The sequence below is a fragment of the Orussus abietinus genome, unplaced genomic scaffold, assembly GCF_000612105.2.
Source record: "Orussus abietinus isolate OABI.00-Male unplaced genomic scaffold, Oabi_2.0 scaffold23, whole genome shotgun sequence".
NCBI lineage: Eukaryota > Metazoa > Arthropoda > Insecta > Hymenoptera > Orussidae > Orussus > Orussus abietinus.
In genome coordinates this window covers 91,670-115,498 of record NW_019394258.1, presented here as the reverse complement: position 1 = coordinate 115,498, position 23,829 = coordinate 91,670, and the positions used below count along the sequence as shown (strand labels likewise).

General features: G+C 43.7%; 4 protein-coding genes and 1 non-coding gene across 7 annotated transcripts; 3 read left to right on the top strand and 2 right to left on the bottom strand.

Annotated features, from left to right (window-relative positions):
* The first annotated feature begins 545 nt into the window (after positions 1–545).
* Positions 546–617, top strand: Trnap-ugg. Its single transcript has one exon. It is a non-coding gene; the product is annotated as a tRNA-Pro (tRNA).
* Positions 618–1,534: 917 nt separating this feature from the next.
* LOC105696697 (BTB/POZ domain-containing protein 9) lies at positions 1,535–5,355 on the bottom strand. Of its 3 annotated transcripts, none has more exons than XM_012419385.2 (11): positions 5,199–5,355; positions 4,626–4,988; positions 4,390–4,542; positions 4,109–4,298; positions 3,756–4,011; positions 3,500–3,632; positions 3,245–3,382; positions 2,972–3,102; positions 2,756–2,884; positions 2,447–2,636; positions 1,535–2,341 (listed from the first exon to the last, which is right to left on the bottom strand). In XM_012419385.2, exons 2-11 carry the CDS (start codon positions 4,938–4,940, stop codon positions 2,135–2,137), a joined length of 1,842 nt encoding a protein of 613 aa, XP_012274808.1. In that variant the 5' UTR covers positions 4,941–4,988; positions 5,199–5,355; the 3' UTR covers positions 1,535–2,134. The 3 variants fall into 3 exon arrangements, with proteins under 3 accessions (XP_012274808.1, XP_012274810.1, XP_012274809.1); XM_012419387.2 differs by having other exon boundaries at positions 4,626–5,000; positions 5,199–5,317; XM_012419386.2 differs by having other exon boundaries at positions 4,626–5,316.
* Positions 5,356–6,042: 687 nt separating this feature from the next.
* LOC105696696 lies at positions 6,043–12,131 on the top strand. Its single transcript, XM_012419383.1, has 3 exons — positions 6,043–6,073; positions 8,753–10,706; positions 11,440–12,131. The coding sequence occupies exons 1-3, from the start codon at positions 6,071–6,073 to the stop codon at positions 11,820–11,822; spliced, it is 2,340 nt and encodes a 779-aa protein (XP_012274806.1). The 5' UTR covers positions 6,043–6,070; the 3' UTR covers positions 11,823–12,131.
* A 427-nt stretch (positions 12,132–12,558) lies between these two features.
* On the top strand, positions 12,559–19,675 carry LOC105696704. Its single transcript, XM_012419397.2, has 15 exons — positions 12,559–12,764; positions 12,850–13,348; positions 13,410–13,711; positions 13,781–14,085; positions 14,194–14,892; positions 14,972–15,226; positions 15,331–15,646; positions 15,728–17,071; positions 17,177–17,385; positions 17,469–17,607; positions 17,691–17,968; positions 18,048–18,410; positions 18,504–18,845; positions 18,922–19,078; positions 19,144–19,675. Exons 1-15 carry the CDS (start codon positions 12,569–12,571, stop codon positions 19,341–19,343), a joined length of 5,604 nt encoding a protein of 1,867 aa, XP_012274820.1. The 5' UTR covers positions 12,559–12,568; the 3' UTR covers positions 19,344–19,675.
* Positions 19,676–20,204: 529 nt separating this feature from the next.
* Positions 20,205–22,849, bottom strand: LOC105696639 (kinesin-like protein KIF6). The gene is made up of 4 exons (XM_012419260.1): positions 22,832–22,849; positions 20,916–21,031; positions 20,501–20,617; positions 20,205–20,340 (listed from the first exon to the last, which is right to left on the bottom strand). Exons 1-4 carry the CDS (start codon positions 22,847–22,849, stop codon positions 20,205–20,207), a joined length of 387 nt encoding a protein of 128 aa, XP_012274683.1.
* Between the last annotated feature and the right edge of the window lie 980 nt (positions 22,850–23,829).

Here is a 23,829-nt window from a genome sequence, read left to right as displayed (position 1 = left end):
GAACCATAACGTCACATGTTGCTCCTTTCCCTGAAAAATGATTACAATTATACACATGGTATCCGAAAAGTACGCAGTTAAATTGTAACAAGTATGATAACTTATTGCTGAAATGAGGTGTTCCTGTCATCGATAGCTTTAAACTGTATATAATTACCATTGTTTTAGCATAGAAGCGTATAAGACACTTTTTTGCCTTTGCCCCGTTCAAATGCGAGTTTCTCGATTACCAGAGTATTATGAATTGTCGTACAATTGTCATGACAAACGTTTCTCATATTAGAGTCTTCAATAACTGTATATCAATCGAGATATGAAAACTCGACGCCATTTTCGTTCTGGTCTGGGCTAAGTTAAAAAATGTTTTTCTTAAAATCCCAATTTTGAAAGGGTCAGGATAATTCCTAGGTGCTTACGAGTTATGTGTAAAAATGTCGGACAGTTTTGTTCAATATTTAAAAAAAAAGTGTTATATTAGAATCGACAATTTTAAAAAGGGTTTCACTTCGGTTTAAGTACTTCATTCTTAAATTGTACTCTCAAGTGGCCTCTTGGTCTAGGGGTATGATTCCTGCTTTGGGTGCAGGAGGTCCCGGGTTCAAATCCCGGAGGGGCCCGATTTTTTGTTTTTCACATCATCTGAAAACTTCCTTATCAGTATCACATTTTTGATTCCTTAATGTATTAAAAGTTTCCAAGTGCAAACTAATTAAATAACTATCATATGCAGCAAACTCACCTAATGAATCCCAGGCCGCAGTAATATTCGATCACCATGAGTTTGCTCTTCGCCACCTCAATATCTTCCTCGTATTGTCTACCACACCAAATCATTTATTAACATTTAACATCACATATTTATCAAGAATATACAGCAATCATACTTCAGTTTTCTTTTTAGGAAAGAAAATGGCACTGCGAAATATTTCAAAAGGACTACCCGTTACCGATAAATCGCTCGACAATTGGCATGTACACTGACTGTTGATAATTTACCGTCGCACCGCCGAGACGTAAAAGCCTAAGAATTCTTTCAAAATTTCCAACACGACTTCCTACGTCTGCACTGTAGATTTTTCAATTCTTTGTTTAGACACATCGCATCACTCGATGATACCATCCCTCCTTTTCTATTAAAAAAAAAGGAGGGTACAAAAACTGCTGACCGGCGAGTGCGTCGTAAAGATGTACATCCACTCCGGTAACTGTCGTACCGACGGACACATCGTGTCAGAGAAAAGATGAGAGTACCCACAGAGATGCTGTTGAAACTGTGCCTCAAGTACTAGTAGTATCCGCAGGAATAACGGCGCTCATGTCGCAAAAATTTGATAGCTGTGTTCCATTGGGCCTGGCTACTCACATCTTCTCTCTGGTAATACCTGGTAATACTGTACAGAGATGGTACTGTACATAATACCTAAAGATCGTGAGGGGTCGACACTAACATTTTGGCTAAACACCCCAAGCTGCTCTCACTAAAACACGGAGTCGCAATTTGAAAATAGCTCTAACATAAAAAATTATAAAATAGTGGCCATGCAGTCGCCAAATTGCAGGAGGTTTATTTTTGTTTTGGAAACCCGTACATTATTTGATCACATTAAATATATATTACCGTTACTTGATAGAGGACAAAACTGACTTCCGAATGAATCCTGCGAGGACTGATCGAAAGGCAACGATGATGACATTAATAGTAATAATAATAAATCCTGAGGTTGATTGGGGAAAAGCATCGACAACTTTCAGAATACATTAAAGAACGCGTATGGAAAAAATGTGATGTGTGTGTGTATATATATATACAGTAAATAATTTCATTTGAAATTACCGACACTTGTCATGCTTCCCACGAGAAATCTTGATAAATATTTTTGTTTTTATTTATATCTATACGTATTGCTACTCTTAAATAATCAATATTAAACAGGGCTTAGGGATACACCGAAGGCTGTCCAAAAATTAGTTTCGGCTCTTTACGCGATCAGCAGCCTTGAGTATCTCATTTTTTAACATCATGGGCAACCATGCTTGAATTAGTGACCGACGAGAACATTTCCTTTTTCCTCGGCGGAAAATAATGGATAATCGTTAAAGAAGTTGGGTAACCTCTCATACTTTTGTTCAATGATTAAGGTACTACCGCCGCAATCGCGACATCGTCAGTTGAACTGTCGTCTTCGTGATCAATGTTGACAGCCTCGGTGGCTGTTTCCGGAGGTGGTGGAAATTCTGGATTTTCCTCATTTTGATGAGCCTGTCTTTCATGGCGTGGAGATGCCTCGGCATTTTCTTCTGTAACTTGAGCAGGGCACTCAAAGTGCACACAATGAAAGACCTGAAATTAAAAAGCGATACAAGAGTTGGTCAGCAAAGTTACGTAGTTTTATTTTAATTATTCCAATGCATATTACGATAAACATGCAAGAGTAACTTTCCTAACCTCGTTGGCTGTGTTGTGCGTGCCAGTTATGCGTATAAAGACCACAGGGCGAAGTGGGTGAAAGTGTAAGGTTTGCCAGGAACGACAAGGTACTCTGGTCTTGTCTACGACAAGTTCCCAATTCCGTGAATTTCCCGACACCTCGATGTAATACGAGTATGAGCGACTATCGCAGTCCCACAGTAACAAGCTGTATGGTAAATTATTTTTATGACTATAAAAATATTTATCGAAGAACCTTAAACTTAAACATTAAATAAATTCTGGACGAAAAAGTTATCAGCCAATTTGGTTAAGATGTTATCATACCGCATGGAATCGATCATGTATGGCTGACCGAGCTGGACCAGGATACAGCCAGAACCTAGCTGATGACAAGTGTATCCGCTGTCCCAGTCGTAGTTAACTGTGTTACCATTTAACAGGGTATTTCGAGATCTGAATTTTGTAATTGCCAATGTCATTAATTATGCATCCCAAATTTGATATTTTTTTCATAGATGCTGTAACGGAGTTACTTTTTACCTGCTGACTCCTTCGGTAACACTGGCACTTCTGTCCATAGTGGCAACATTTTGAGTTGGTACAACAATACCATTACACACGGCCTCAGGCTGGTCTGTGTAATAAGCTTCTACGCTGACCAGATGGAATATCTTAAAATGTTAATTTTTTGTTACATATCGATTACATATCTCTTATTGAGCTATGTATCAGGAATTCACATATTTAACTATTTCGGTTTGTGAGAGAAATACTAATGTATATTCCACCAATTTATCGTGCAGGATTACATACCTTGTTAATAGTATTTTTGGTACCAACTATACGTATGTAAAGGACTACCCTTGGTTCGAAATACAGGTACTGCCAGCTACGGCAAAGGTACTTTGTGTGATCAATAACTCTAACCCAGTCCTTTTGGTCCATGGACACCTGTGATTGATTTCAAAAGTTAGATAAACTCATCAAATAACTAAGATTATATTTTCAAAGCAGCTTTTAAAAACGAAATATGGAAGCTGAAATGTTTGAAAGAATACTACTGAGTACTTCAATAAAATAGGAGTAAGAACGTTGATCTCGATCCCACAATAACATCTTAATATGATTGATAAAACTTGGAGTGCCCAATTTGATGAGTATTCCTCGATCATCAGACTCTGTTATAGTGTGTCTTGTATACCTGAAAATAAATCATTTTCAGTTAACAAAAAAAGTCCTAAAGCAGCCCTCAAACGAAAATAAAGTATTTCCTCAGTCCTGGAATTATTACAATTGATTCAGTAAATGCTCCACAATGACATACCCGCATTCAGTGTCATATCCATGAGTATCACCATCTAGAAGGAAACTTCTCATTTCTCCTTCTAAAACCTGAGCTCCGTATCTTGGATGTGCAACATTTTCTCCAACCAGCAATTGTCCACGATAAGCTAAATCAGAATCGCGCATTTGAGTCCGTGCTGCTATTGCATCCAAAATAACTTCAGATGACACCAGTCCTGTCGGTCTGACTACATTTAGTAAATCAGTAATTGATATCAGACTCAGTCTTACTTGACCTGGAATTAAATAATATATTTATTTAAAGAGACCCATGTTTCTTTATTACAAAAAATAAAATCACTGATTATGTGCTAGACAAAAGAACAAACATACCCAACACTTCACTTGGATCGATGTCAGGATTCGCTTTCAGCCATGCTTGCACTGCGATGAATATGTCAATCTCTGCAGCGAAGAATGAGTCTCCCGAGATGAGTTCATTCAAGGCACCTGGACTAAGCTGTAAAAAGCTTTCGTGTTGTAGAATCTTCATCGAGTTCTTATCCATGTAGTCATGACACACCTGTAAAAGACAGATATTTCCATCATGCATTATAATTTCTAATAGGAATGTAATTTATTAATTACGTAATATTTTACCATGTGAAGCTAACCTTAATCAGAAACTGACGCTGGTAAAGACGGGCGGCATCAAAAATCAAACACACATTTTTAATGCTTAATATTTCCCTGAGATAATCGGAAACTGCTGCTTCTAGCTCTAGGAATCCGTACTGGTGCGCTAGCCCCAAAATATCTAGAACAGCCTGTGTAGAAAATAAAATGTCCATTTACTTTTTCACAAATTAGTTTGAACAGAATCGACGAGATTGCTTACTGGTTAACTAACCTCATCACGCTGATTAGCCAATGACATATGCCCCGTGTAAATATATTTCAACAGACTTTTAAATGCAGGCAATGTTGTCCCTTTTAGTTCGATTTCCTGTTGCGTAGATTCCTTGAGACCGCCAAACAGTAACGCCCGGAAGTACTGACTGCGTGCTGCCAATATAACCTTATGTCCATTGAATCTCTGGCCATCAACGATTAGCATTATATCTGAGTAATCATCGGACAGATACAACGCGCCAATGTTGTCTGACAGTAAATTGATATGTTCCACCTCGCCCGAAGATGGATTCAGATGATGGTGAGAGCTCATCTTCCATTTGACTGTCCAATGTCCCTTAGGACCGAACACCTGACACACCTAAAAGGACAACTCACCAAAAATTGAATCGTTCCTCTGGTTCGTATATTACACTCATTAAGAATAGAACCACTCTACGAAATGAATAGAACTAAGGCTGACGAAAACACAAGTCACAAGGCCGTCGAAAATATTCCTAAGGTCGTCGGTCATCGAGAACTGTCGTTCCGTTTCGTTAATTCATTTGCGGTGATTAGAAACGTTTGTTACCTATAATCAGGCTGAGTTCAACGTAGAAACATTGACGACTAATGCCAGACGCAGTTTTCGCACTTTTCACCTCCAAAAACCAGTTCGGAAGCGGTCCCAATTAAACCGAGACAAAACAGGAATAAAATGATGAGCAAGATTTGTCCGTTATCGCGAATGTTCGAACGTTCGAGCGCCATCTGGCAGATCAGGGAAGAAGTATGTACATGAGTGTGATCGATCACTGCCGGTATCTGCGCAGATCATTTTTCTCACGAAACAAGTATTTTTACCCCCAGAGAAGAGTCCACCGAGTGCAACGCATCACGCACATTACTTTCGTTTTCTTTCCCGAAGAAATTACAGAAATACTAATTGCTATCGTATCATTATTCAAAAGATACATATTTACGTTTCCAACTAAGATCTAGTTTATGCATACGTCCTAACCTTAATATAACCAGAGATGAGCGATGTAACCCTAACTTAATTATTCACTGTAAGAGATTCATAGAGTGATTATGCTAAAAATTAAGGTTAAGGTAATGAAAGCATAGACGCTCCCCATAAATTCCTCATAGTAAATAATTAATAATTAAAGTAGGGTTAAGGTTAGGAAACATAAGCCAGGCTTAAGGGCAATATCGAAGAAACATTCAATTACCATCGAATGTCAACTTCGTTTAATTATCGTTTTTCTGTTAATTTTACTGATTTTAATTCACGATTGCGATCGCCTTCATCGGACGTGCCTCGAAATGGGGGGAGAACAGAGTGCGTAAGACGGAGAGAGACTGAGAGAGAGAGAGATACAGAGAAAGAGAGTTCGAAAGTAGGTCCACGTCGTTCAGTCAGTTGTCGACTGCGACTCCGGACGACTGGGTGTCGTCGCCATGGTGAGTTCTCGATCGGTTCGAGTCGTTCGATCCATCGACCCCTCCGCCGGGATCGATTCTCGCGACCTCGGCACCCGACTTCTTTGAACATTAGAGCGATCGGGTGTGCGTGATTTATCGAAGTCGCCGAATCGAGTGCCGATCGATATTTCGGTTTAATTTAAAATTTAAGGGTGTCAAAACGAGTCTTCGATAAATAACCCCAAAAGTCGATACTGCAAAATGTCGAATGAAATAAAAAAAATGTCGAGGGCGTTAAACGAATTTTCTCCACGATGAAAACTGGTTGTCGCATGAAAGCGAGTCGAGCGATTTATCGAAAGCCTCGATCGGAGCTGGTCGATCGATATTTCGGTTAAATTTGAAAATCCAACTTGAAATTCAAGGGTGGTTAAAACGAGTCCTCGATAAATAACCCCAAAAGTCGATACTGCAAATGTCGAGTGAAATAAAAAAAATGTCGAGGGCGTTTATACGAATTTTCTCCACGATGAAACTGGTTGTCGCATGAAAGCGAGTCGAGCGATTTATCGGAAGCCTCGATCGAAGCTTGCCGATCGACTTTCCATTAATTCCGTTATCGATTGTCCTCGCATCCTCCTGGAGAAGGTCGCTCGTTCCTGGAGCTGTTTCGATCTGTTGCGGTAGCTGTTTCAGGACCGGTGGACCGAGAAATGATTTTTCCGGTGCCCGAAGAGCACGTCCTGCTCGCTTTGTCTCGGCTTAATTGAACGATCGGAGTGCAACGATCGGGAAAGAATTTCCCGATCTCCCCGGGGGTGTCGAAAGAACGTCCTCGGGGCCCCTGAATTCCTTCCCGCGCGGAATTCCCAGGCGAATTCCAGCGGAATTCCCGCGGATAGCGCGAAACGAACACGTGGGACGAAAGTCACTTTCGCTGTCGAGCCTCGGATAAGTGGACCGACTTTGCCAAGGAATGGATTTTCAAGGACACGGTCTCGAGCTCGATTTTCCAATCCTCCCGAAGCACCGTTATCGGCGCACCCTGTGTTATCGAATTAACCCTTTGGCTACTAAGAGCGCCTAGAGGCGCCCGACGTTTGGTCCAATATTGCCTGCCCGGTCAGACGAATTTCGCCCATATGTCGAAATGGCTCCGTGTTCAAAGGGGTAAAGGGATGTGAAAGTGGCATCCGAAAAGTCAATCGTTCACGAATATCTCCATATTCACGTTGTCACGTTTGCCAGTTTCAGAATTTCATTATTTTCGCCGATACTCAGTATTTGAAACGGATAAAAATTTGCCGCTCGCGAATGTGTTAGTCACTTGGCATTGTCCCGAAAGTTGATCGAAGTTATATCGGGAATTTACTTTTCGTTCTTTTCTTTTTTTTTCTTGACATGTTTTTTTAGACATTTCGACAAATTGCGGGTATCGAGTTAGCCCTTTGAGCCACGGAATTTGAGAAAATGGAAAGGCCCATTTTAAGTATAAATTTTCTTTCTTTTTAAAGCACATATTCACGCATTAAAAAGGTGGGACACTTTTAATACCACCGTGCTTAAGAGAGGTAAAGGGTCGCCGAGAGTTAGCTCGAAGGAAGCACCAGGTTGCATAAGCTATGCAACAAGACGACCTGAACCTTAACCACCGATACTCGCGTGTGGATACTTAACCACCGTATAAACAGGCTTAAAGACGCATCGTCGTTAACACGAACGGCGATCGACAGGTTGCGTTGGCCAACTGGACTTTCTCGAGCGGTCGGACAGTCAAGGATCTTTTGCCGAGACCCGTCTATGAATATGGAAATATTTATCCTCCTTTCCATAACTTCTGGCTAGATCGATCGGCCTTGCATGCGTCGGTCAGCATCTCGATGCTCCTCTGCGGAAAGTTTCTCCGCATCGGCGGTATTTAATATTTCTTTTTTTTACCGAATTTCAGGATGAAAACCAACCGGCAACATGAGTCTCATTCATAGACCAGAATAATCAACGCCACTAGATTTTTTTTTATTTAATTTCCGAGCCGAAGTATTTTACCGCAGCTTAACTTCTTCACGTTTCCAGTTTTATGCTATCGGTTTTTTCTATATTTTGGTTTAGTTTCGGCGGTCCATATATGTAATATATTTATAATAATATTTATTGAGTGTTAAGTGACGGAGGAAATGGCTGTTTTATTTGTCGGAATGGCGGGTTTTGCAGATTAATTTTCAACGATAATCGGCCTGTACACTGAGGGTATGGACGAATTTTTTGAGAATCTTGGAGAGGCTTACGTGTCACCTGGGAGAGTAATTCTCGTGATAATTAAGGTGTTGGGATTTGAGGGGACTTCGGTTTTTAGGACACGGTTTCGCTTCCTCGGCGGAGTGGTGTGGCTCCTCTCTACCGGAAGCACTTTCGAAAGCCCCATTTCCTTCGTACAATATCCGCGGAAATGGGAGAAAAGTGGCAAAGAAGAGGCTAATACCGAGTACTTCTCTATGTCACAACCTGACCCCTCGGTCGTTCCTTCTCACAGGTCGAGATTTAAACGCGACTGTCGCAACATCTCCGCGGTCTGTCCTGTCCCGATTTTTTATTTGCGCAACCAAGACCGTATCCGGCGAGTAACCAGGGTTTAACGACTGTCGGGCATTTCTTTGGTCGCGATAATTAGCGAGACCGGTCTGAGAGTAACGAGACGTACTAATTATGGCCCCCTTTCAGATCGCGGCCCTCTGCCTGTTGGCCATTTTCGGGTCGAGTCAAGGTCTGGACTCTGCAGAATTATCGAGGACCGAAATCGAGACATCGATCGATAGGACTATCAAGGAAGTCGAAAGGAAGATCCAGGAGGACCCGAGTCTCCCAAGGCTGGCCAGAGATCAGATTCTCGATGTTCTGTTCCACGTAGTCGCGAGAGATGCCGAGAGAGACGAAGCTGATCGAGTCCCTGAAGAGACCCGATCGGCATATCGGAAAGCTTTGATGGTAGTTCTTCCTTACAGCGCGAAAGAGAACTCCGAAGATACCCTGAAGAAGCTCTTCTCGAAGCCTCCCCTGGTCCAGGTGATCCAGAACAATTCGAGCAACCAGGTCGGGAAGGAAGAGCTCCTGGACTCCTGGAAGACACCTGGCCAAAATCAGGATAACTCCGTAGGCTCTCAAACCGACCACCCGAGTTATCCTGTTTACAAAGCTGCGGTGGAAAGGTTGCGGGAGTCTCTTCAAAATCACAAGGAAACATATTCCGAGGTGGTCGACTCGTCCCTAGAAAAAGTTGCCGAGAACCAAAGAGGACGGAACCGAGAGCCCGAGAAGTTCAGTTTCGACCTGAGAAGCTTGGAGGACACGTCGACGTCCGATCAACTGGATGAAAATGTTCAGGATAACGTCCCGGAGAGCTCCAAGCTGGAAATCGTGTACAGTACTGGAGGCACCACGGAATCTACCCTGAAGAGCACCGCGGAGAAGAACAAACGACCGATCGATTTAGCTACTTGGAAGCAAATGGTGTCTAATAATGATGCAAGGTCTAAGTTGAAACACGAGCGACCGTCGCCGGTCTATGTTGCTCCCATGATCCTGACCACGGCTACCACATCTTCAGCAAAGCCGAAGTACGGCTCCACCTACACAATAGCATCCGGTGGATTCTTGAACGCCTCGACGACGTCTTCGCCGATCAGCGACGAGGTCGAAGGCATCTTGACTTCCATTGGGATTCGCTCGGAGAACGCCTTGAAGAGTGGAGAAAAAGGCTACCTGCGAGTTAGCGACATATCGCCTAATGGAGTTTCGGGACTGGTTGCGAGCGGGGGAACTTCATCTTCTTTAGGGAGCCAGAATACCTTCGGGGACTTTCCCTCGGACTTCAGGAAGGGAATGGACAACCTGACCCCTGAAGTGCAGCAGCTCTTCCAGAAGTTCGGGCTGCAGGCCGCGGAGAAGTGGAGGGAAGCTTCGACGACCTGGAGGCCACCTACGGTGAAAGTCAGTCAGAATTCGTACACTAACTTCAAGCCACTGCCTACAGCTCCGGTGAACAACAAAGACATGAGGGATTTCCTGGCGAAGTTTGGCCTCGGGGGCGAGATCCGAGGTCAGAAGTCGATAGACTCGAAGAGGTCCAAAGATGGGCCTTCTCCGCTGGCGGACGCGGTTCCGGCGACCATGAAGAGGATCTTGGAGAACATCGGTCTGATCGCGCGGACGAAGGCGGAACCGACCGCAAAGAGCGTGGACCATTTTGCATCCACGGAAAGGAGTCCTGAGGTGTCCGCGACGTCCAAGTTGCACGTCTTCAAGCCTCATGAGGCGTCCTTGAGCGACGAGGAGCAGAAGTCGAAGATCCACGAGCTCCTAGACACGGTGAGGCTGGTCCAGGAGGGCAAGGTGGAGGCCACCGAGGTTCAAAAACTCGCCGATAGAATTCTGAGCTCGTCCAAATCTCTGTCGGGTGGTCCCGATCCTCTGAGCCTTGAAGAGATCTTGAGAAATTACAGGGATGGTCTTAGGAAGGAGGTCAAGAGGCAACAAGAGGACCTCACCACGCAGCAGCCGGAGAAGAACCAACAGCAGGATCAGGAGGGTGAACAGGATCAGCAGGACCAGCGGGACCAGCAATCCGATGGAACCGGTACCGAAGACGAGCCGACCTTGACCTCGACTGCTGCAACCGGTATTAAGAGAATAATGCTGTACTTGTTGGGCACCTCGAAATTCTGGGTCGGGAAGATGATTCAAGGTCTAACCGCGGTTAAGGACATGCTTACCAACGTGACCTGCAAGCTGAGACTCTCAGCCGGGGATTGACTCTCGGGGTGACCTCTTAAATCGCCACTTCGGGGTCTTCCTCATCAATCGCTTTCATTTCGTCTCCGTCTCCATTTTGGGCCTTTTTAAACGCTCTCAGCCGGAAAGACGACGATGCGCTGACTAACGTGGCAAATGCGAAGTCAGTCTATTTTCTGGATACTGGTATCTAAGGTTTCCTTCTTCCACTAAAATGTGGCATCTCTTCAGGTTCTTTCGAACGCTTTGGACGTCATTCTGAGAGGACACCACCTAACTGTAAAGGATAAAGGCATGCTAATTAACATGACCTGCACGTTCAGACTGATTGCAGGCGATCGGTCTTCAGGGTCCTTACTTACTAAAACGTTCTACCTCTTCAAGTTCCACCTCTTTGCTTGAGGGCTTTCAGCTTGGATCGTGATCTCTCGCTTTCTGTTACGTGTTTGATGTTCCTAGTCGGAGATTCATGTCGGATCTTTGCTTGATCTTTCCCTCGATGACTCTGGCGAATGCTCGCGATTGGAACTCGCGTGCATCCTTTCACTAGGAGTTTTCTGGTACCCGCCCAGGCTCGAAGTCCTGGAGCAATGGAAGACTCATTGACCCGACTTGTATAGAGACAACCTCGGCCAACACCACGGAGACCAGCTCGCCGTCTTCGAGGAATCTTGAAGCGACCTCGACTGCTTCGACCGCTGCCGAAGAGACCACAAAGGCGAACGCAGAGGTCGTGGAAGAAACCTCCTCGATGAGTGTCCTCCAGGATGCGCCGTCCACCACTTCCAGTCCATTTAATCTCGCCGGCCTTGAGGAATCCTTCGGAGGAAGCACCAGAGCACCGGACCCCGTTTTGCCGACTCCTCGTAGGAGCGGTCTTTATTTCTTGGTCGACTGGAACACCTTCTTAGAGGTCGGCGAGGAGGGCAAGGATAAGGTCAACCTGAGGTTCCAGCCGAAGGTTGGCGACAGGTCCAGATTCATATCCGTCACTGTCCCTTGAAATGAAAAAATCCCTCCTCGCTGGCGAATCATCCGTGATGAAATTTGATCCTTCGTCCTTTTCGTCTGGTCCGAAAAGGACGGGACTTCGTGAATCTGAATTCGCGTGGCGTATTTTTTTACTTTTTATACCCTTACGACGAGAGAACGTATCCTCTCCGAACGAGTTTACAGATACTTATTGATTATTGTAATTAGCAGTTATTTAGTCAATATTAGTCAGTCGATTGTAAATGCATTACAACTAAAGTGCAACGAGTTAGGTCGCTGCGGTTTACTTGAAATAAGGAAATAAATCCTTTTTTATACACATCTATTGTACATGCGATTCTGAGGACTTTAAAGTTATTTTTTTTTAATAGTTAATAATTAGCGTTATTGCTCTTGTGACGTTCCAGTGACTTATTAGGTGAGTTCAAGGAAGTATGGGAGAAAGTACGCGATCGCTCGTAACAGGCTGTAATTTAGGGACGTTATTTATGATTTCATGCGATTCGTAGCGGGAATAAATGAGCCTTACGAAGAAATCGAGTCCACGTCTACTTAGACAGCTGACATATTTATGAAGATTCTAGTCTATCTCCGTTTACGAGGAGGAAGAGGGGAAAGGAATACATAAGCTCTCCTGTATCATTCCTACAAAAGCAAAATATTGATATTTATGAACTTGAAGAGCCGTTCAAGGAGCGAATTAATTGCTGGGCGTTGGTGCCTCGTCACAAGTCGAGAGAGTTTCTGGAAGACAGGATGAATCGCCTCAAGATCACATTTTTCATATTAATATTCTCTACCGCAAAATGCCACCTCGAAGTTGGGAAGACCCTTCAGAAACTGGAGCACATTATGTCGGGAATACATGCCCAGAGGTACTCCAGAAATACTGAAGAAGATACTCGAATTTGGCACGAGTACGAATTCGGGACTGGAGTTGGAAACAGAGAAGGTGAGCTTGTATTTAAAAGCCTATTCTGGTATAATATTTTATTTCTCACTCATAAATGTAACATGGACATTTAATGTACTTTCAGAACTGCGAGTAACGAATATTACTGTCGAGGAGGATCCTAGTTTCCTAAAGGGGGACGAAAATTGGCAAGTTCTGAAGAAAGCTTACGAGTGGTACTTGATTGGCACCGAAGGATCAATCGTATCAGTTTTTCATTTCGATCGGCAAATCGGTCGAACCAGTAAGTACGTCAGCTGGTCGATTCCTGGAAAAGTCACGGCCTTTCGGGCAATCGATTTTTTTGATTTGGATGAACGCGAAACGGACATCGAATTTCTGGTCGTCTTGTGCGTGGGCTCGAGTAATGGCTGGAATTTGGAGTGGTACGTGATCTCCGATGGAAAAGAGAAACTGATGTGGTCCTGGCCTATCCTGAAACGAATGGAAGGTTTGGAGTACTTTCGACATGGCGGGTATAATAAATTATTGTTAATGAACGAACCGAAGGAAATCGCACAGTCCTTGCGCACCGTGGTCGACGTTTATGGATTTAACATCGTTGGGAGTCAGCTTGAATTTTGGTTAGTGGTTTTTGTTTCAAGATATTGTTGATGCAGTTTTGAAAATTACTCTGCTTTTCAGGTTCAGCCAGAGTTTGACCGTCCCCCAAATTTATGGTATACACGTGTCTCATCTTCATGAACATACTATGGTCGTACTCGAAGGATCCAACAATGTCCTGCTGTATGAATTCAGGAACGTCGCCGTGAAGGACGGAGAGCTAAGTCAGTTTCAAAACATCACCTCGAATGGCCTGAAAAATGTGCTTCTTTTCGAGAGTGGATACACCCAATATTTGGCCATCTCTGGACCAGAGGCTGGTCTCTACATTTTCTACGAAAACGAGTTTCAGTTCGACAGCACCTCGGAAAATTTATTTGACGGTAAGGCGGGTTTGAGGACTTCTGTTTTGGACGTGAAGGAACAATTTAAACTGATAACTTCTGATTTAGATATCGGTGAAGTGTCTTGGATGCAGAGTGTTCCTATGGACACGTACAGGGAGGAGTCGTTGCTCTTGGTGCAGCTGAAGAATGGTACTCTCGTGGCCCTATCTTGGCAAGGCCAGGACTTCAAAAGAATCCCTTTGCCAAATTCAATTATCCGTGACCTCGACTTGTCGAAGGCTGTGGTCCTGCCAAAATTCGGGCTCGTCTATGAACGTCGTTTCGTCAACATTCACACCGAGCTGACGACTCTTCAGACCCCACTTCATGGTGAGATGGAGAGAATGGTGCAGTTGAAAAATTCGCTGAAGGTCAGCGTCATTAAATCATTAAATGTACCTAAGATATTAATTATATAAGGGTCTCTTTTGAAACTACGGAATTGTTCTCGAGTAATACGGGGGAATTTTCTGCCTTAGGAAATATTCTGTAAGCAGAATTTAATTCTGTCCGAAACAGAGGCAAAGATGAATGGAAGTTATTTCGTGAATCCTAACATCACCGGTTTCTGGCAGCTCTCCGAGATTCATGCCAATACGGTAACGCTTACTGAAAATGTTGCATATCAAAGTTTGACCCTCAATTCGAAGGTCTTCACTGCCGAAGACATCCAAACGAATTTTAATAAAGTGGAAAAAGTAGCCCAAGAAGTGCACCGAAAGTCTCTGGAAATAGATGCCGCTTTGAAAAATCTAGTTCCCTCGAATTCTACCGATGTCGTTTTAGAGGATGTCGAGATCTTCGGGAATTTCGAGATATCCGGGACACTGGCCGTTCAAAATTTAACCATAGACAAACTGAACGGTATTCCTTTATCTGAATTAAGAAATGAATACAGGGATCAGAATGTTCTGATAAAAGGTTTGAAAAAATTTCCATCAATCGAGGCTGAGAACCTTAAAGTTAATTCCATTAATGGAGTTCCTATTGGGATGATTAATTTCGCAACTGAAAGGAAAAGTTACGAAGGTGCCGATTTATCGAAACTGAAACGCCTCGTAGTGAATGGAAATTTAAATCTGTCAAGCTTGAACGGTGTTAACTGGGAGAATTTGATGAAAAGCATCGTTTGGAAGAATAAACCAGCAACAATCTCCGGCACCGTTACCGTAGAAGGAGTAAGTTGATTCTTTACGCGTCTTTACTTTATATATAAAAAAAAAAGAATGGAATTACTCAACTAATGCCGTTTCTCAGGAAGTTACAGCAGACAGTATAAAGTTGGACAATTTAAATGGATTGGCGTATCCTACTGAATTTGTCATGGAAGATGGCACTAGGGCAGAGAATATCACTGGAATGAAATCGATTGAAAAATTGACAGTGTCGAGTCTAACTGGAGTTGATACTTTAAATAGAATTCCGATGGACGACTTCGTATGTCTCGACAAAGATCAAATTTTACCCCACGAGATCACCTTTGACGATCTGATAATTGAGGAAACTCTTCAGGTCTTCTGTTTTACAATTTATGTCATGACGTTTCAATAATAAAGTGTACCTTCCAATTAACCAATTTTACATAAATGTTAATAATTGATTGAAACTAATTTTAGATCGATGGAAAAATAACAGGACTTTCTTCGGAGCAGCCTGGCCCTACTTTGGAAATATCGAATAAAGTGACGTCGAATGTCCTGTTTTCGAATCTACACGTAATGGGGAATGTTGATATTGAAAAATCACTAGCAGGAAAAACGTGGTCGGAATTCGACGACCTGGTGAAGAAGACCGAGGAAGTAGTTAAAATCACTGGGAAGAAAACGTTCCTGGAAGAAGTTCAATTAGGGAAAAACACGACAGTCAGTGGAAAAATTAATGGTCACGTTTTTAAAGAATTCCTCACCTTGGATACCGAGCAGGAATTTCCTGGTAATTTGCAGGAATATCTTAAGACAGTCCTACTACGTTATTACCAAATAATTCTTTTCCCTAAATCCATTCGTATTTCAGAATTAGAGAAGATCTCAGGGAACGTGACTTTCGGCACACTCGAACGAGACGACATAAAAATGATCGAGATTCTCCTTAACCAAACAAATAGCCGTAACCAGTGTTTCGATAAAACCATCGTATTCAAGAGTCCATTGACGGTGGAGAAATTAGATTTTGGAAAGTTAAACGACAAGATAACAAAAGAGGAGTTTGATAAACTGCACGCTAATGCATTCCGCGAGGTCCACTTCGACCAGCTCAAAGTGAACAGGATGAACGTGAAGGATCTTCAGCCTCGGATAATAAACGGGATTAACATGGAAGAGTTTGTCACCAACAGAGTGTCAAGAACAGGGAGACAAAACATGACAGGTCTGATAGAAGCTGATCACCTGGAAACTGATTTCTTAGAGGTGCAGTTTATCAACGATATAAGCACGCAGGAATTGGAGAGCCTGAAGAGCCAAATGGAGTCCAGGGACCAAGAGATAGTCGATGGCGTATTATCAGTAGACACTTTATTCGTAAACGGAACAGTACGAGTAAAAAAAATCAATGGCCGAAAGCTGGAAGAATTCTTCCTTCCTGAAGAGCTGGGTGATATCATTTTTGACGACGATGTGTCCATCCAGAACCTGACGGTGATGGGCTTTGTTAATGGATTGAACTTTACGGAATTCGTTAACGACGCGGTTAAAAAAACCGATACCGACATCGTGATAACAGGTGAAAAAGAGTTCGAAAGTATCTCCTGCAACCAACTGGAAGTCGAGAACCTGAACGGGCGTCCTGTGGACACGATTTTGGATCCTGGAAAACATCAGATCCTTGCTGGCCCTATTTTTGTCAAAGGACATGTCAACGTGGAGAATACTTTCGATACCACTGGGATGGTCAATGATGTTTTGTACAAAGATTTAATAAACCGGGTGGAATACTTAGATGGTAGATATGAACTTCGAGGGGACTTTACGTTCACCAATGATACTATTATCGAACATCTGTATGTATCTGACGCCATCCAAAATGTCCAGATTGAGAAGTTCTTGCAGAATGTTATTCGCCAAGGAGAAAGCGCTGTTATCACGGGAACTAAGACCTTTGATAAATCGGCAGTCTTTAAAAAAAAGCTCATGATCGTGGATACGTTCAATGGCGTTGATTTGAAGACCCTTGCTGAAAAAGTCGTCTTTATTGATAAGCCCTTTTCTATTAACAATGCTGTAAACTTCACGGATAACATTGTCGTTGAGCAAGAGCTTATTGTGAAAGAAGACTTGAAGTGCAATTCGATCAAAGATGTCGATCTAAATGAGCTGCTGGAAAGTGCGATTTTTCTCAGCAGATCTACTTACATTCTTGGTAAATTCATTGCATTGAATTTCAAAATGAGTAACTTCATTAACAAAAGGAGGGGAAATTTCTTGGATAAAGGTATGAATTAAAGGTTCAATTATTTTATTGCAGGGTCGATGACGTTCAATGATGCCGTTTTCAATTGTAATCTCAAAGTAGAGGAGATCAATGACATCGACACAAGTAAACTGATTCCTTTGAGGAAAGATAGGATCATCATTGATGGGATTAGGGCGAAGTATGTCAAAGCTAAAAAAATGGAGATCCACGGTCTTGTAAATGAACATGCCCTGAGTGATATCTACGCAGACACATTCATGGTAAAGTGGAAAGATTTTGATAAATGTTGAATTGTAAAAGTGGAGAGTATTGAATAGACATAAATGAACATTTATTTTTTCAGTTAATTGGTGATCAGGAGATTTCGGGGAATATTTCCTTCCTCGGCGATGTTAGCATACTTCGTGACTTGAATGTTACGCACATCAACAGTGTTGACATGTCTAAAACGATTTCTCTAGATGGAAATGATACAATAGTCGGTGAGATACAGTACTCTCTTTGATGACTCTTATTCAATGAAAAGGCATAATTAATAATGATTTTTGACGTTGCTTTCTTCTAGGAAATGTCACCTTTATTGAACCTCTCGTCTTGAAAGACAGTTTACGAGTGCTGGGCTTAATAAACGAAATAGATCCGTTAAAATGGCAGGCAGCAGTCATTTCTACGAGTTTTCCGATGAAGCAGACAGCATTTGGAAACTGGAAAATTCATGGAAATGTCTACTTCAATGGCGATGTCACGGGAGAAGGTCTTTTGAATCAAGTCAGCGTAAAGAAATGGGCGGACGAGATGGCGAAACGAAAATTGGAAACGGATCTCGTAGCTTCTGATGCAAAGGTTTCGTATCACGTCCGGAGGTGGAATTAATTGACTCAATATTTCTTTACCCGGATTACTTGAATGACTTTCCTTCCAGGCGGATGCTAAAACAATTTGCGAAGACTTAAACGCCTTGAAGAAGTACGCCGAGGTTCAGATCTATCGTTACAAATATTTTGAGTACCTGCGGATCTTCAGTTTCAATCAGTCGATTCTAAGCGTGCATCACTTTGAAAGCAATGGGCTCGACTATTTACTTGTCAATTTCGATACCTGTAGAATGAACGCATTTATGTTCGATGGGGTCGAGTTTGTGGATGTTAATATTCCTGAGGTTGCACTTATCCATCGATGGATCACCTTCGATTTTGAGAGTCGTACGTACTTTCTCACGATAGGAGCACCTGGTTGCGGAAGAAATTCTGGCAATTTATGGAAATTCGAAGGGAATGAATTCACGGTGAGTAAAATGTGACTACGTCATGCTACTCTATAAATTAAATGTCTATCGGCACGAGTGATAATATTACAAAAATTGGTCATTTATTTACAGCATGTCCAGAACTTTGGAGATATAACGGATATAAAGAAAATCAATGATCAGGCATTCTTTATTCTGGTAAATAATCGACTGGAAAAATGGAACATCGAAACTCTAAGTCGAGGTCCCAGAAAATATCCCGCAGCGGAAGGGACTTTAAAAATTATACCGAATTCTGACAGAATTTTATTGACAGATGGTAGAGTCATTTACGAATACAATTCGGAACATGGGAACAGCTCGATTTTTTCAGACCATTGTGATAGTGGGGAGATTATCAGTTTCAAGACTGGAATTTTTGAAAGGGAAATGTTTCTAAGTTACGATGCGAACCTTACCCCGGATTATGTGTTCGTAAGTATCTTTAGGGTATTTTCATATTCAGTAAAGTTACATTCTTGTAATAATTATCTCCTCTGATTCCTTGTAGATTTTCAGTATCGATTATATGGGAAATAAAGTAATCCAGCAAGTAATACCAACGTATAAACCGCGGCTGTTCACAATCTTGAACTTCGATGGATTCATCGAAAATTTCTTGATTTTTGTGGAAAATAATGACACGATACAGATTTATGAATATAAAGGTAAGTTGCTTCCATAATATTATTTGTTACTTTCCCTTAATTAATGATACAATTTATGTTCGAAGGCATCGAGGGGTTCGTACACAGAGAAGGTATTCGAATGGAGGTTGAAAAATTGTCGACGTTCAAGTTACGAAAACGGCGTGAATTTTTGAAAAGACATTGCTTGCTCGTAGTACGAGGCGCAAAATTGATCATTTTGGAAGCTCAAATGTGGGGAGAAAGACCTGACGTCGAGGACGCCAGGTGCAATCGTTATAATTAATTATTGAATAGATCAGCAACGATCGAAATGATTAAAAAATTATCAAGGTAGCGTCGTACGATACTTTGTGAACATGTGATACATAGTCATGATTCATATACTTCAAAAGTATAATCGAACGCGATGTAAATATTAAAATGATAAATCCAAAGCGACGAGAATGTAGACTTAACAAAGTCAACCGTTCTCCACCGCAGGTACCGCGTGTAGTATTTGTGATCTTCGTTTAAAAATGTTATTTAATTAAATTATTACATTTTAACAGATATTCTTCTTCTATCAAGCGATTAGGGATTTTAATAAACACCGCCAGAACGTTTCGCTTCGTAAAATGCGCGATGATTTCTTTGTCTATCTCCGGATCACCTGTTAGGGGCAATGACTTCTCGAAGGACAAATCCTCCTCGTTATCCTTGTTCACTTCCTGCAATTGACTTTAATTATTTCTCCAACTCTCGAGGATATTTTCCGTTGTTGTCAAAGAGGGTCCTCTGGAAACTTCAGGTATTGCGATGTCTTTTTCTATACATTGTAATGGTTCCTTCGGTAGATCCCTCGTAGACGATCGATTCGTTCTTAAATTTCTTCTACCTGAATCTACTCTTTCAGGATCGGTCTGCGTTGTTCCTTGTTCCAAGTAATGCAAGCTCAAATTTATGTGTTTCGCTTCCGTAAAGATCGTCCCTGAGATTGCGCACTTATACACTCATTCGGAGTTGAAAAGAAAAGTGATAAAAGGAGATATTTCTAGTGACATCCAAGAGGCCCCTATAGGAGATCACGAGTTGTACACTCGGGAACACCCGGATGCCTTTCTCCAGGCGCCTAGCTTGCACCTTGAAGACCCAGACGAAAAAACCCTCACCCTGCAAGATCCACTAGATGCATCTTCGCTCTACTGTAGCGATTGGCGGCGAATTTTTTCACGATCACGACTATCGTGAAGACACAGTGCGACCTCGAAGACAGAGGATTCATCGGCGTCTCGTATATTGCCCTGAAAAATAAAAAGGAGGAAAAATAATCACCGGAACCGAAGATACGCGGCGAGTCTCTTTAAGGACACCGGCTTATCCTCGAAGGCAAATTGAAGGAATCGCAAAAGCGTACCGAAGGTATTTTCAGACGCTTAAGATATTTAAATAACCACGTCTGACCGATTGGCATCGCCCATGAAGAGCAATTCGAGGGCCTGCCTCTCATCCTCAACAGGTCGGAAACCGAGGTTCTTGAGATGCAGGCAACCTGCCTCGTCTTCTTGGATGGTGCCTTTCCTGCAACAAATCTTCAATTATTTGTCTCAAATAGTTTGTCCACTTCTCGACGGATAGATCGATCGGTGGGCCTTAAAGTAACGATCCTGCTGATTCGATTCGAGGTCCGAAAGAGGATCGCGATCCTCTCGGACTCGCTCCTCGGACCATATTTGTATTTCGAGGCGCAACCAGTTTGCCATACGTGTACCAACTATGGCCACGTTATGCCCGCAAGAGGCGTAACAGGTAGTTGAAATGTCGTTTTTACGAAATCACCTCGAGCCACGAGGTGGCCAGACGATATCGAGAGACTTACGGTAAATCCTCCAATCGAGTCGCGGCCTCGCGCTGCTTCCGATCCAGCAGGTCGTAGCCGTTCTCGTGGTAGATCTCGAGGTAGGCCACCTCCACCGAGTAGAGGTTTTCCGGATTCTGAAAACGATAGTCCGGTTTAATGGCGGAGCCTTTTCAGGGGTTAGAGCGAGTTGCTTCCGCTACGACGATCGGATTGAGCTATTGCTGGAGAACCAGCAGAAATGGAGCGAATGATCACCGGCTCAATCGGAATCTTAATCACTTTGTTTAGCGATGACGAATGCCATTTTGGGGGAATGGGTGCAATTAGGGTACTTGTCGGATTTTTTCGAAGAGGTACTGGATCGTTCGTGGGAGAATCCCGCGGTCTTCGTACTTCCTCTGGCCCCCGGTGATCGAATGCGTCTTTTCACTTCCGGTCTAAAACTGGAATCAGGAAACTCGGCAGAGTTTCACGCCAAATACATTTATAAGCGTGCGCGAACGGCACCGAGGTAAGAATCGCAGGCTTATCATTTTCTATAATTATTCTTAATAATTTATCATTCTCTACCTGACCGTCTGGAAATTGACAATAATTCACAATAATTTACCGCGTCACTACGTATTCGCTTAGCTGAAATATTTCGAAAATGTTGGTTCTTTTAAGCTCACCACAACCACTTTCCTTTTATTTTCCGGTTTCAAACGAGCCTAGACTTTGATCGCATTTTTAACTATTTCGGCTCTCAATCAGCGACATTTTTAACTCACGTGTTATTAATCCCAATAGGGTTGAACTTGTCCGCGATACAATTTATTTCCCAGTTTCATGGTGGTCGGTTCAGAGTTCGCATTTGACATTCACAATTTTCCATATTTTTCGCCTAGTTTTATACGAAGTTAAGGTTTTCCATTTGACTTGGAGGACCCAACGCCCTTTTCGACTTTCAATCCCGGCCAACGCCTCGCCGAATGAAGGTACGTGATATATTTAAAAAATCAGCAAATAACCATCGACACCGCTAACGAGACTGCTTTTTGAATCTTCAAAACGATCTCACCGTTGCCCGGAACAATTTACCGTCCGTCAAATATTAAATTTTAAGCATCCCATAATAATCGGCACAACTCTGCCAAGAGTGACATAACCTCCAAAAATCCTCTCATAGCGGGAATATTAAAAACCGGTGAAGAAATTCGTTTGTAATTTATTACTGCCCGTGTATCTTCTCTGTTAAAAAGGAAACAATGTCCCGATGTCAGTGTTTAATATTGCTAACACCCTTGCGCAGGAAGGACTCCCGGAAAAGTTTCTCGAAACTTCCCTAACCTCCCTAAAATTGCCACGCTGTAAGTCATCATAAAAATCAAGTAAATGATTTTCCGCCGCTCGAGCGATGTGAGAGGGTCGGGGTCCCCGAAAGCAATCGTGAGTTTCGATAGCTCGCAGTCGTGTCGCGGCGCGACATTCGATCCATCGATTCCGGGGTCGCCTAGGCGACGTCGAGCCGGCGCAGAGCGCGGCAGAGCGGCTCGGAGCGGCCACGCCGGCCGGGCGGCGGCGCGGCGGCTCGGTCTCTCAGTCGCCGACTCTCCTCGGGCTCTCCGCGCGAGCGCCTCTGCCACCGGGCCCTTCCCGGCCGGGCGTCGTCAGCGGAGGATCCGCTGCGGCCGCGCGGCCGAGCCTATCGATCGGACCGGCACTCACCTCCGACCGGGGCCTCCGGTAAGTGACGTCGCCGCCCCGCCGTAAGCTACATTAATTAAGAATGAATTAACGGATTCACCTCGGCGAAAAGGGAAAACGAAAACAAGCGAACGATTAAATAATCTGAAACTAATGCCGGTCGCCGGAACCGCCATAGCCATGGGTGTGTTAACCGGACGAGTCCATGTGGGAGGATCCGAAGGGATGGTCCGCAGAGATGGACCCACCTGGAAGATTCTGGACATCCTCCTTCCCAATATCAAGTCTTTATCCCGGGTAATCCAGCATCCCCGAGTAACCTGGAATAGCCTCGAGGGAGAGGATTTCCCGGTTTTAATCCCCGTTTCATCGATTCGTCCGCGTCCAAGTGCGCGAAGCATCCCCTGGGGGTGAACTCGCCCCCGGCAGGGCGCCGTGGCCTTCGCCCCTCGCGGCGCCGGCTCGGCGCCCGGCGTCGATACGATACGACAAAGGCCCATTGTGACCCGAGCTCGAAAGAGCGCGTTGCGAGAGAGGCCCGTGACATTTTGAAATGTCAGTGGCTTCCTACGTGGAGCGGGCGCACGCGTGTCCGCGAGCATCCACTCGCGAGGTTCGACGGCGGGCCGCGCAGCCCGTCCGCGCAGCCTGCGCGGCTCGGCGTGCGCGGTGGGCACGCGCGAGTCCGACCGGCGTACCTTCGCGTCGGCGCGCTCGAGTTCATTGTTCGAGCCCGCAATTTGTCCTGCTTGCTCCCGTTCCTATTCTCCCTCGGTCCCGGAGAATTCTCTCCGCGCGTCTTGGCATTTCAATCGTCGATATTCCGAAGATATCTCGGGGGATCGACGTCGCCGATCGACTCTGGAAGAAGAGTCCGATCCACGACGCCCCGTGAGTCTAGACAAGGCATAGTCGCCCTTCGTTTTCGACCGATTTGAGTCCACCTGGAAGCATTTCCTCCGGTAGGGCGCCCTCGAGTAGTGGGTCCGATTTGCCGAATCGAGCGCATATGTACTCGCTTCGCCGAAAATAGTCCGAAGAGGGGAGACCTCCGTTTCCGTTTCCAAGAGCGGCCGCGCATTTCGAGTTCGGACTGTACGTACGTATAAATATTTAGGGCTGGCCTCGCCATTCGTTACACGATCAAAGATGCAAGGAAGGTGCAGGAGACTCTTCCTAGGCCTTGGGCACGACCGAGAGGGGTAACCACTGAATTCCCATTGGCTAATTCTTTATGTCTTTTTTT

What these genes read in the sequence shown, in the direction of transcription:
- LOC105696639 (XM_012419260.1), bottom strand. An exon ending in ACTCGATTGGAGGATTTACC is followed by an intron (nt 20,618 to 20,915) that starts GTAAGTCTCTCG and finishes GATTTGTTGCAG; the next exon opens with GAAAGGCACCATCCAAGAAG. An exon ending in TTCATGGGCGATGCCAATCG is followed by an intron (nt 20,341 to 20,500) that starts GTCAGACGTGGT and finishes TTTATTTTTCAG; the next exon opens with GGCAATATACGAGACGCCGA.
- LOC105696697 (XM_012419385.2), bottom strand. Translation starts at nt 4,940, where the DNA reads ATGAGCTCTCACCATCATCTGAATCCATCTTCGGGCGAGGTGGAACAT. An exon ending in TGGCTAATCAGCGTGATGAG is followed by an intron (nt 4,543 to 4,625) that starts GTTAGTTAACCA and finishes TTTTCTACACAG; the next exon opens with GCTGTTCTAGATATTTTGGG. An exon ending in AGCGTCAGTTTCTGATTAAG is followed by an intron (nt 4,299 to 4,389) that starts GTTAGCTTCACA and finishes TGTCTTTTACAG; the next exon opens with GTGTGTCATGACTACATGGA.
- LOC105696704 (XM_012419397.2), top strand. Translation starts at nt 12,569, where the DNA reads ATGAATCGCCTCAAGATCACATTTTTCATATTAATATTCTCTACCGCA. An exon ending in CTCGGAAAATTTATTTGACG is followed by an intron (nt 13,712 to 13,780) that starts GTAAGGCGGGTT and finishes CTTCTGATTTAG; the next exon opens with ATATCGGTGAAGTGTCTTGG. An exon ending in CAGATCTACTTACATTCTTG is followed by an intron (nt 17,072 to 17,176) that starts GTAAATTCATTG and finishes ATTTTATTGCAG; the next exon opens with GGTCGATGACGTTCAATGAT.
- LOC105696696 (XM_012419383.1), top strand. An exon ending in GACCTCGACTGCTGCAACCG is followed by an intron (nt 10,707 to 11,439) that starts GTATTAAGAGAA and finishes CGACTTGTATAG; the next exon opens with AGACAACCTCGGCCAACACC.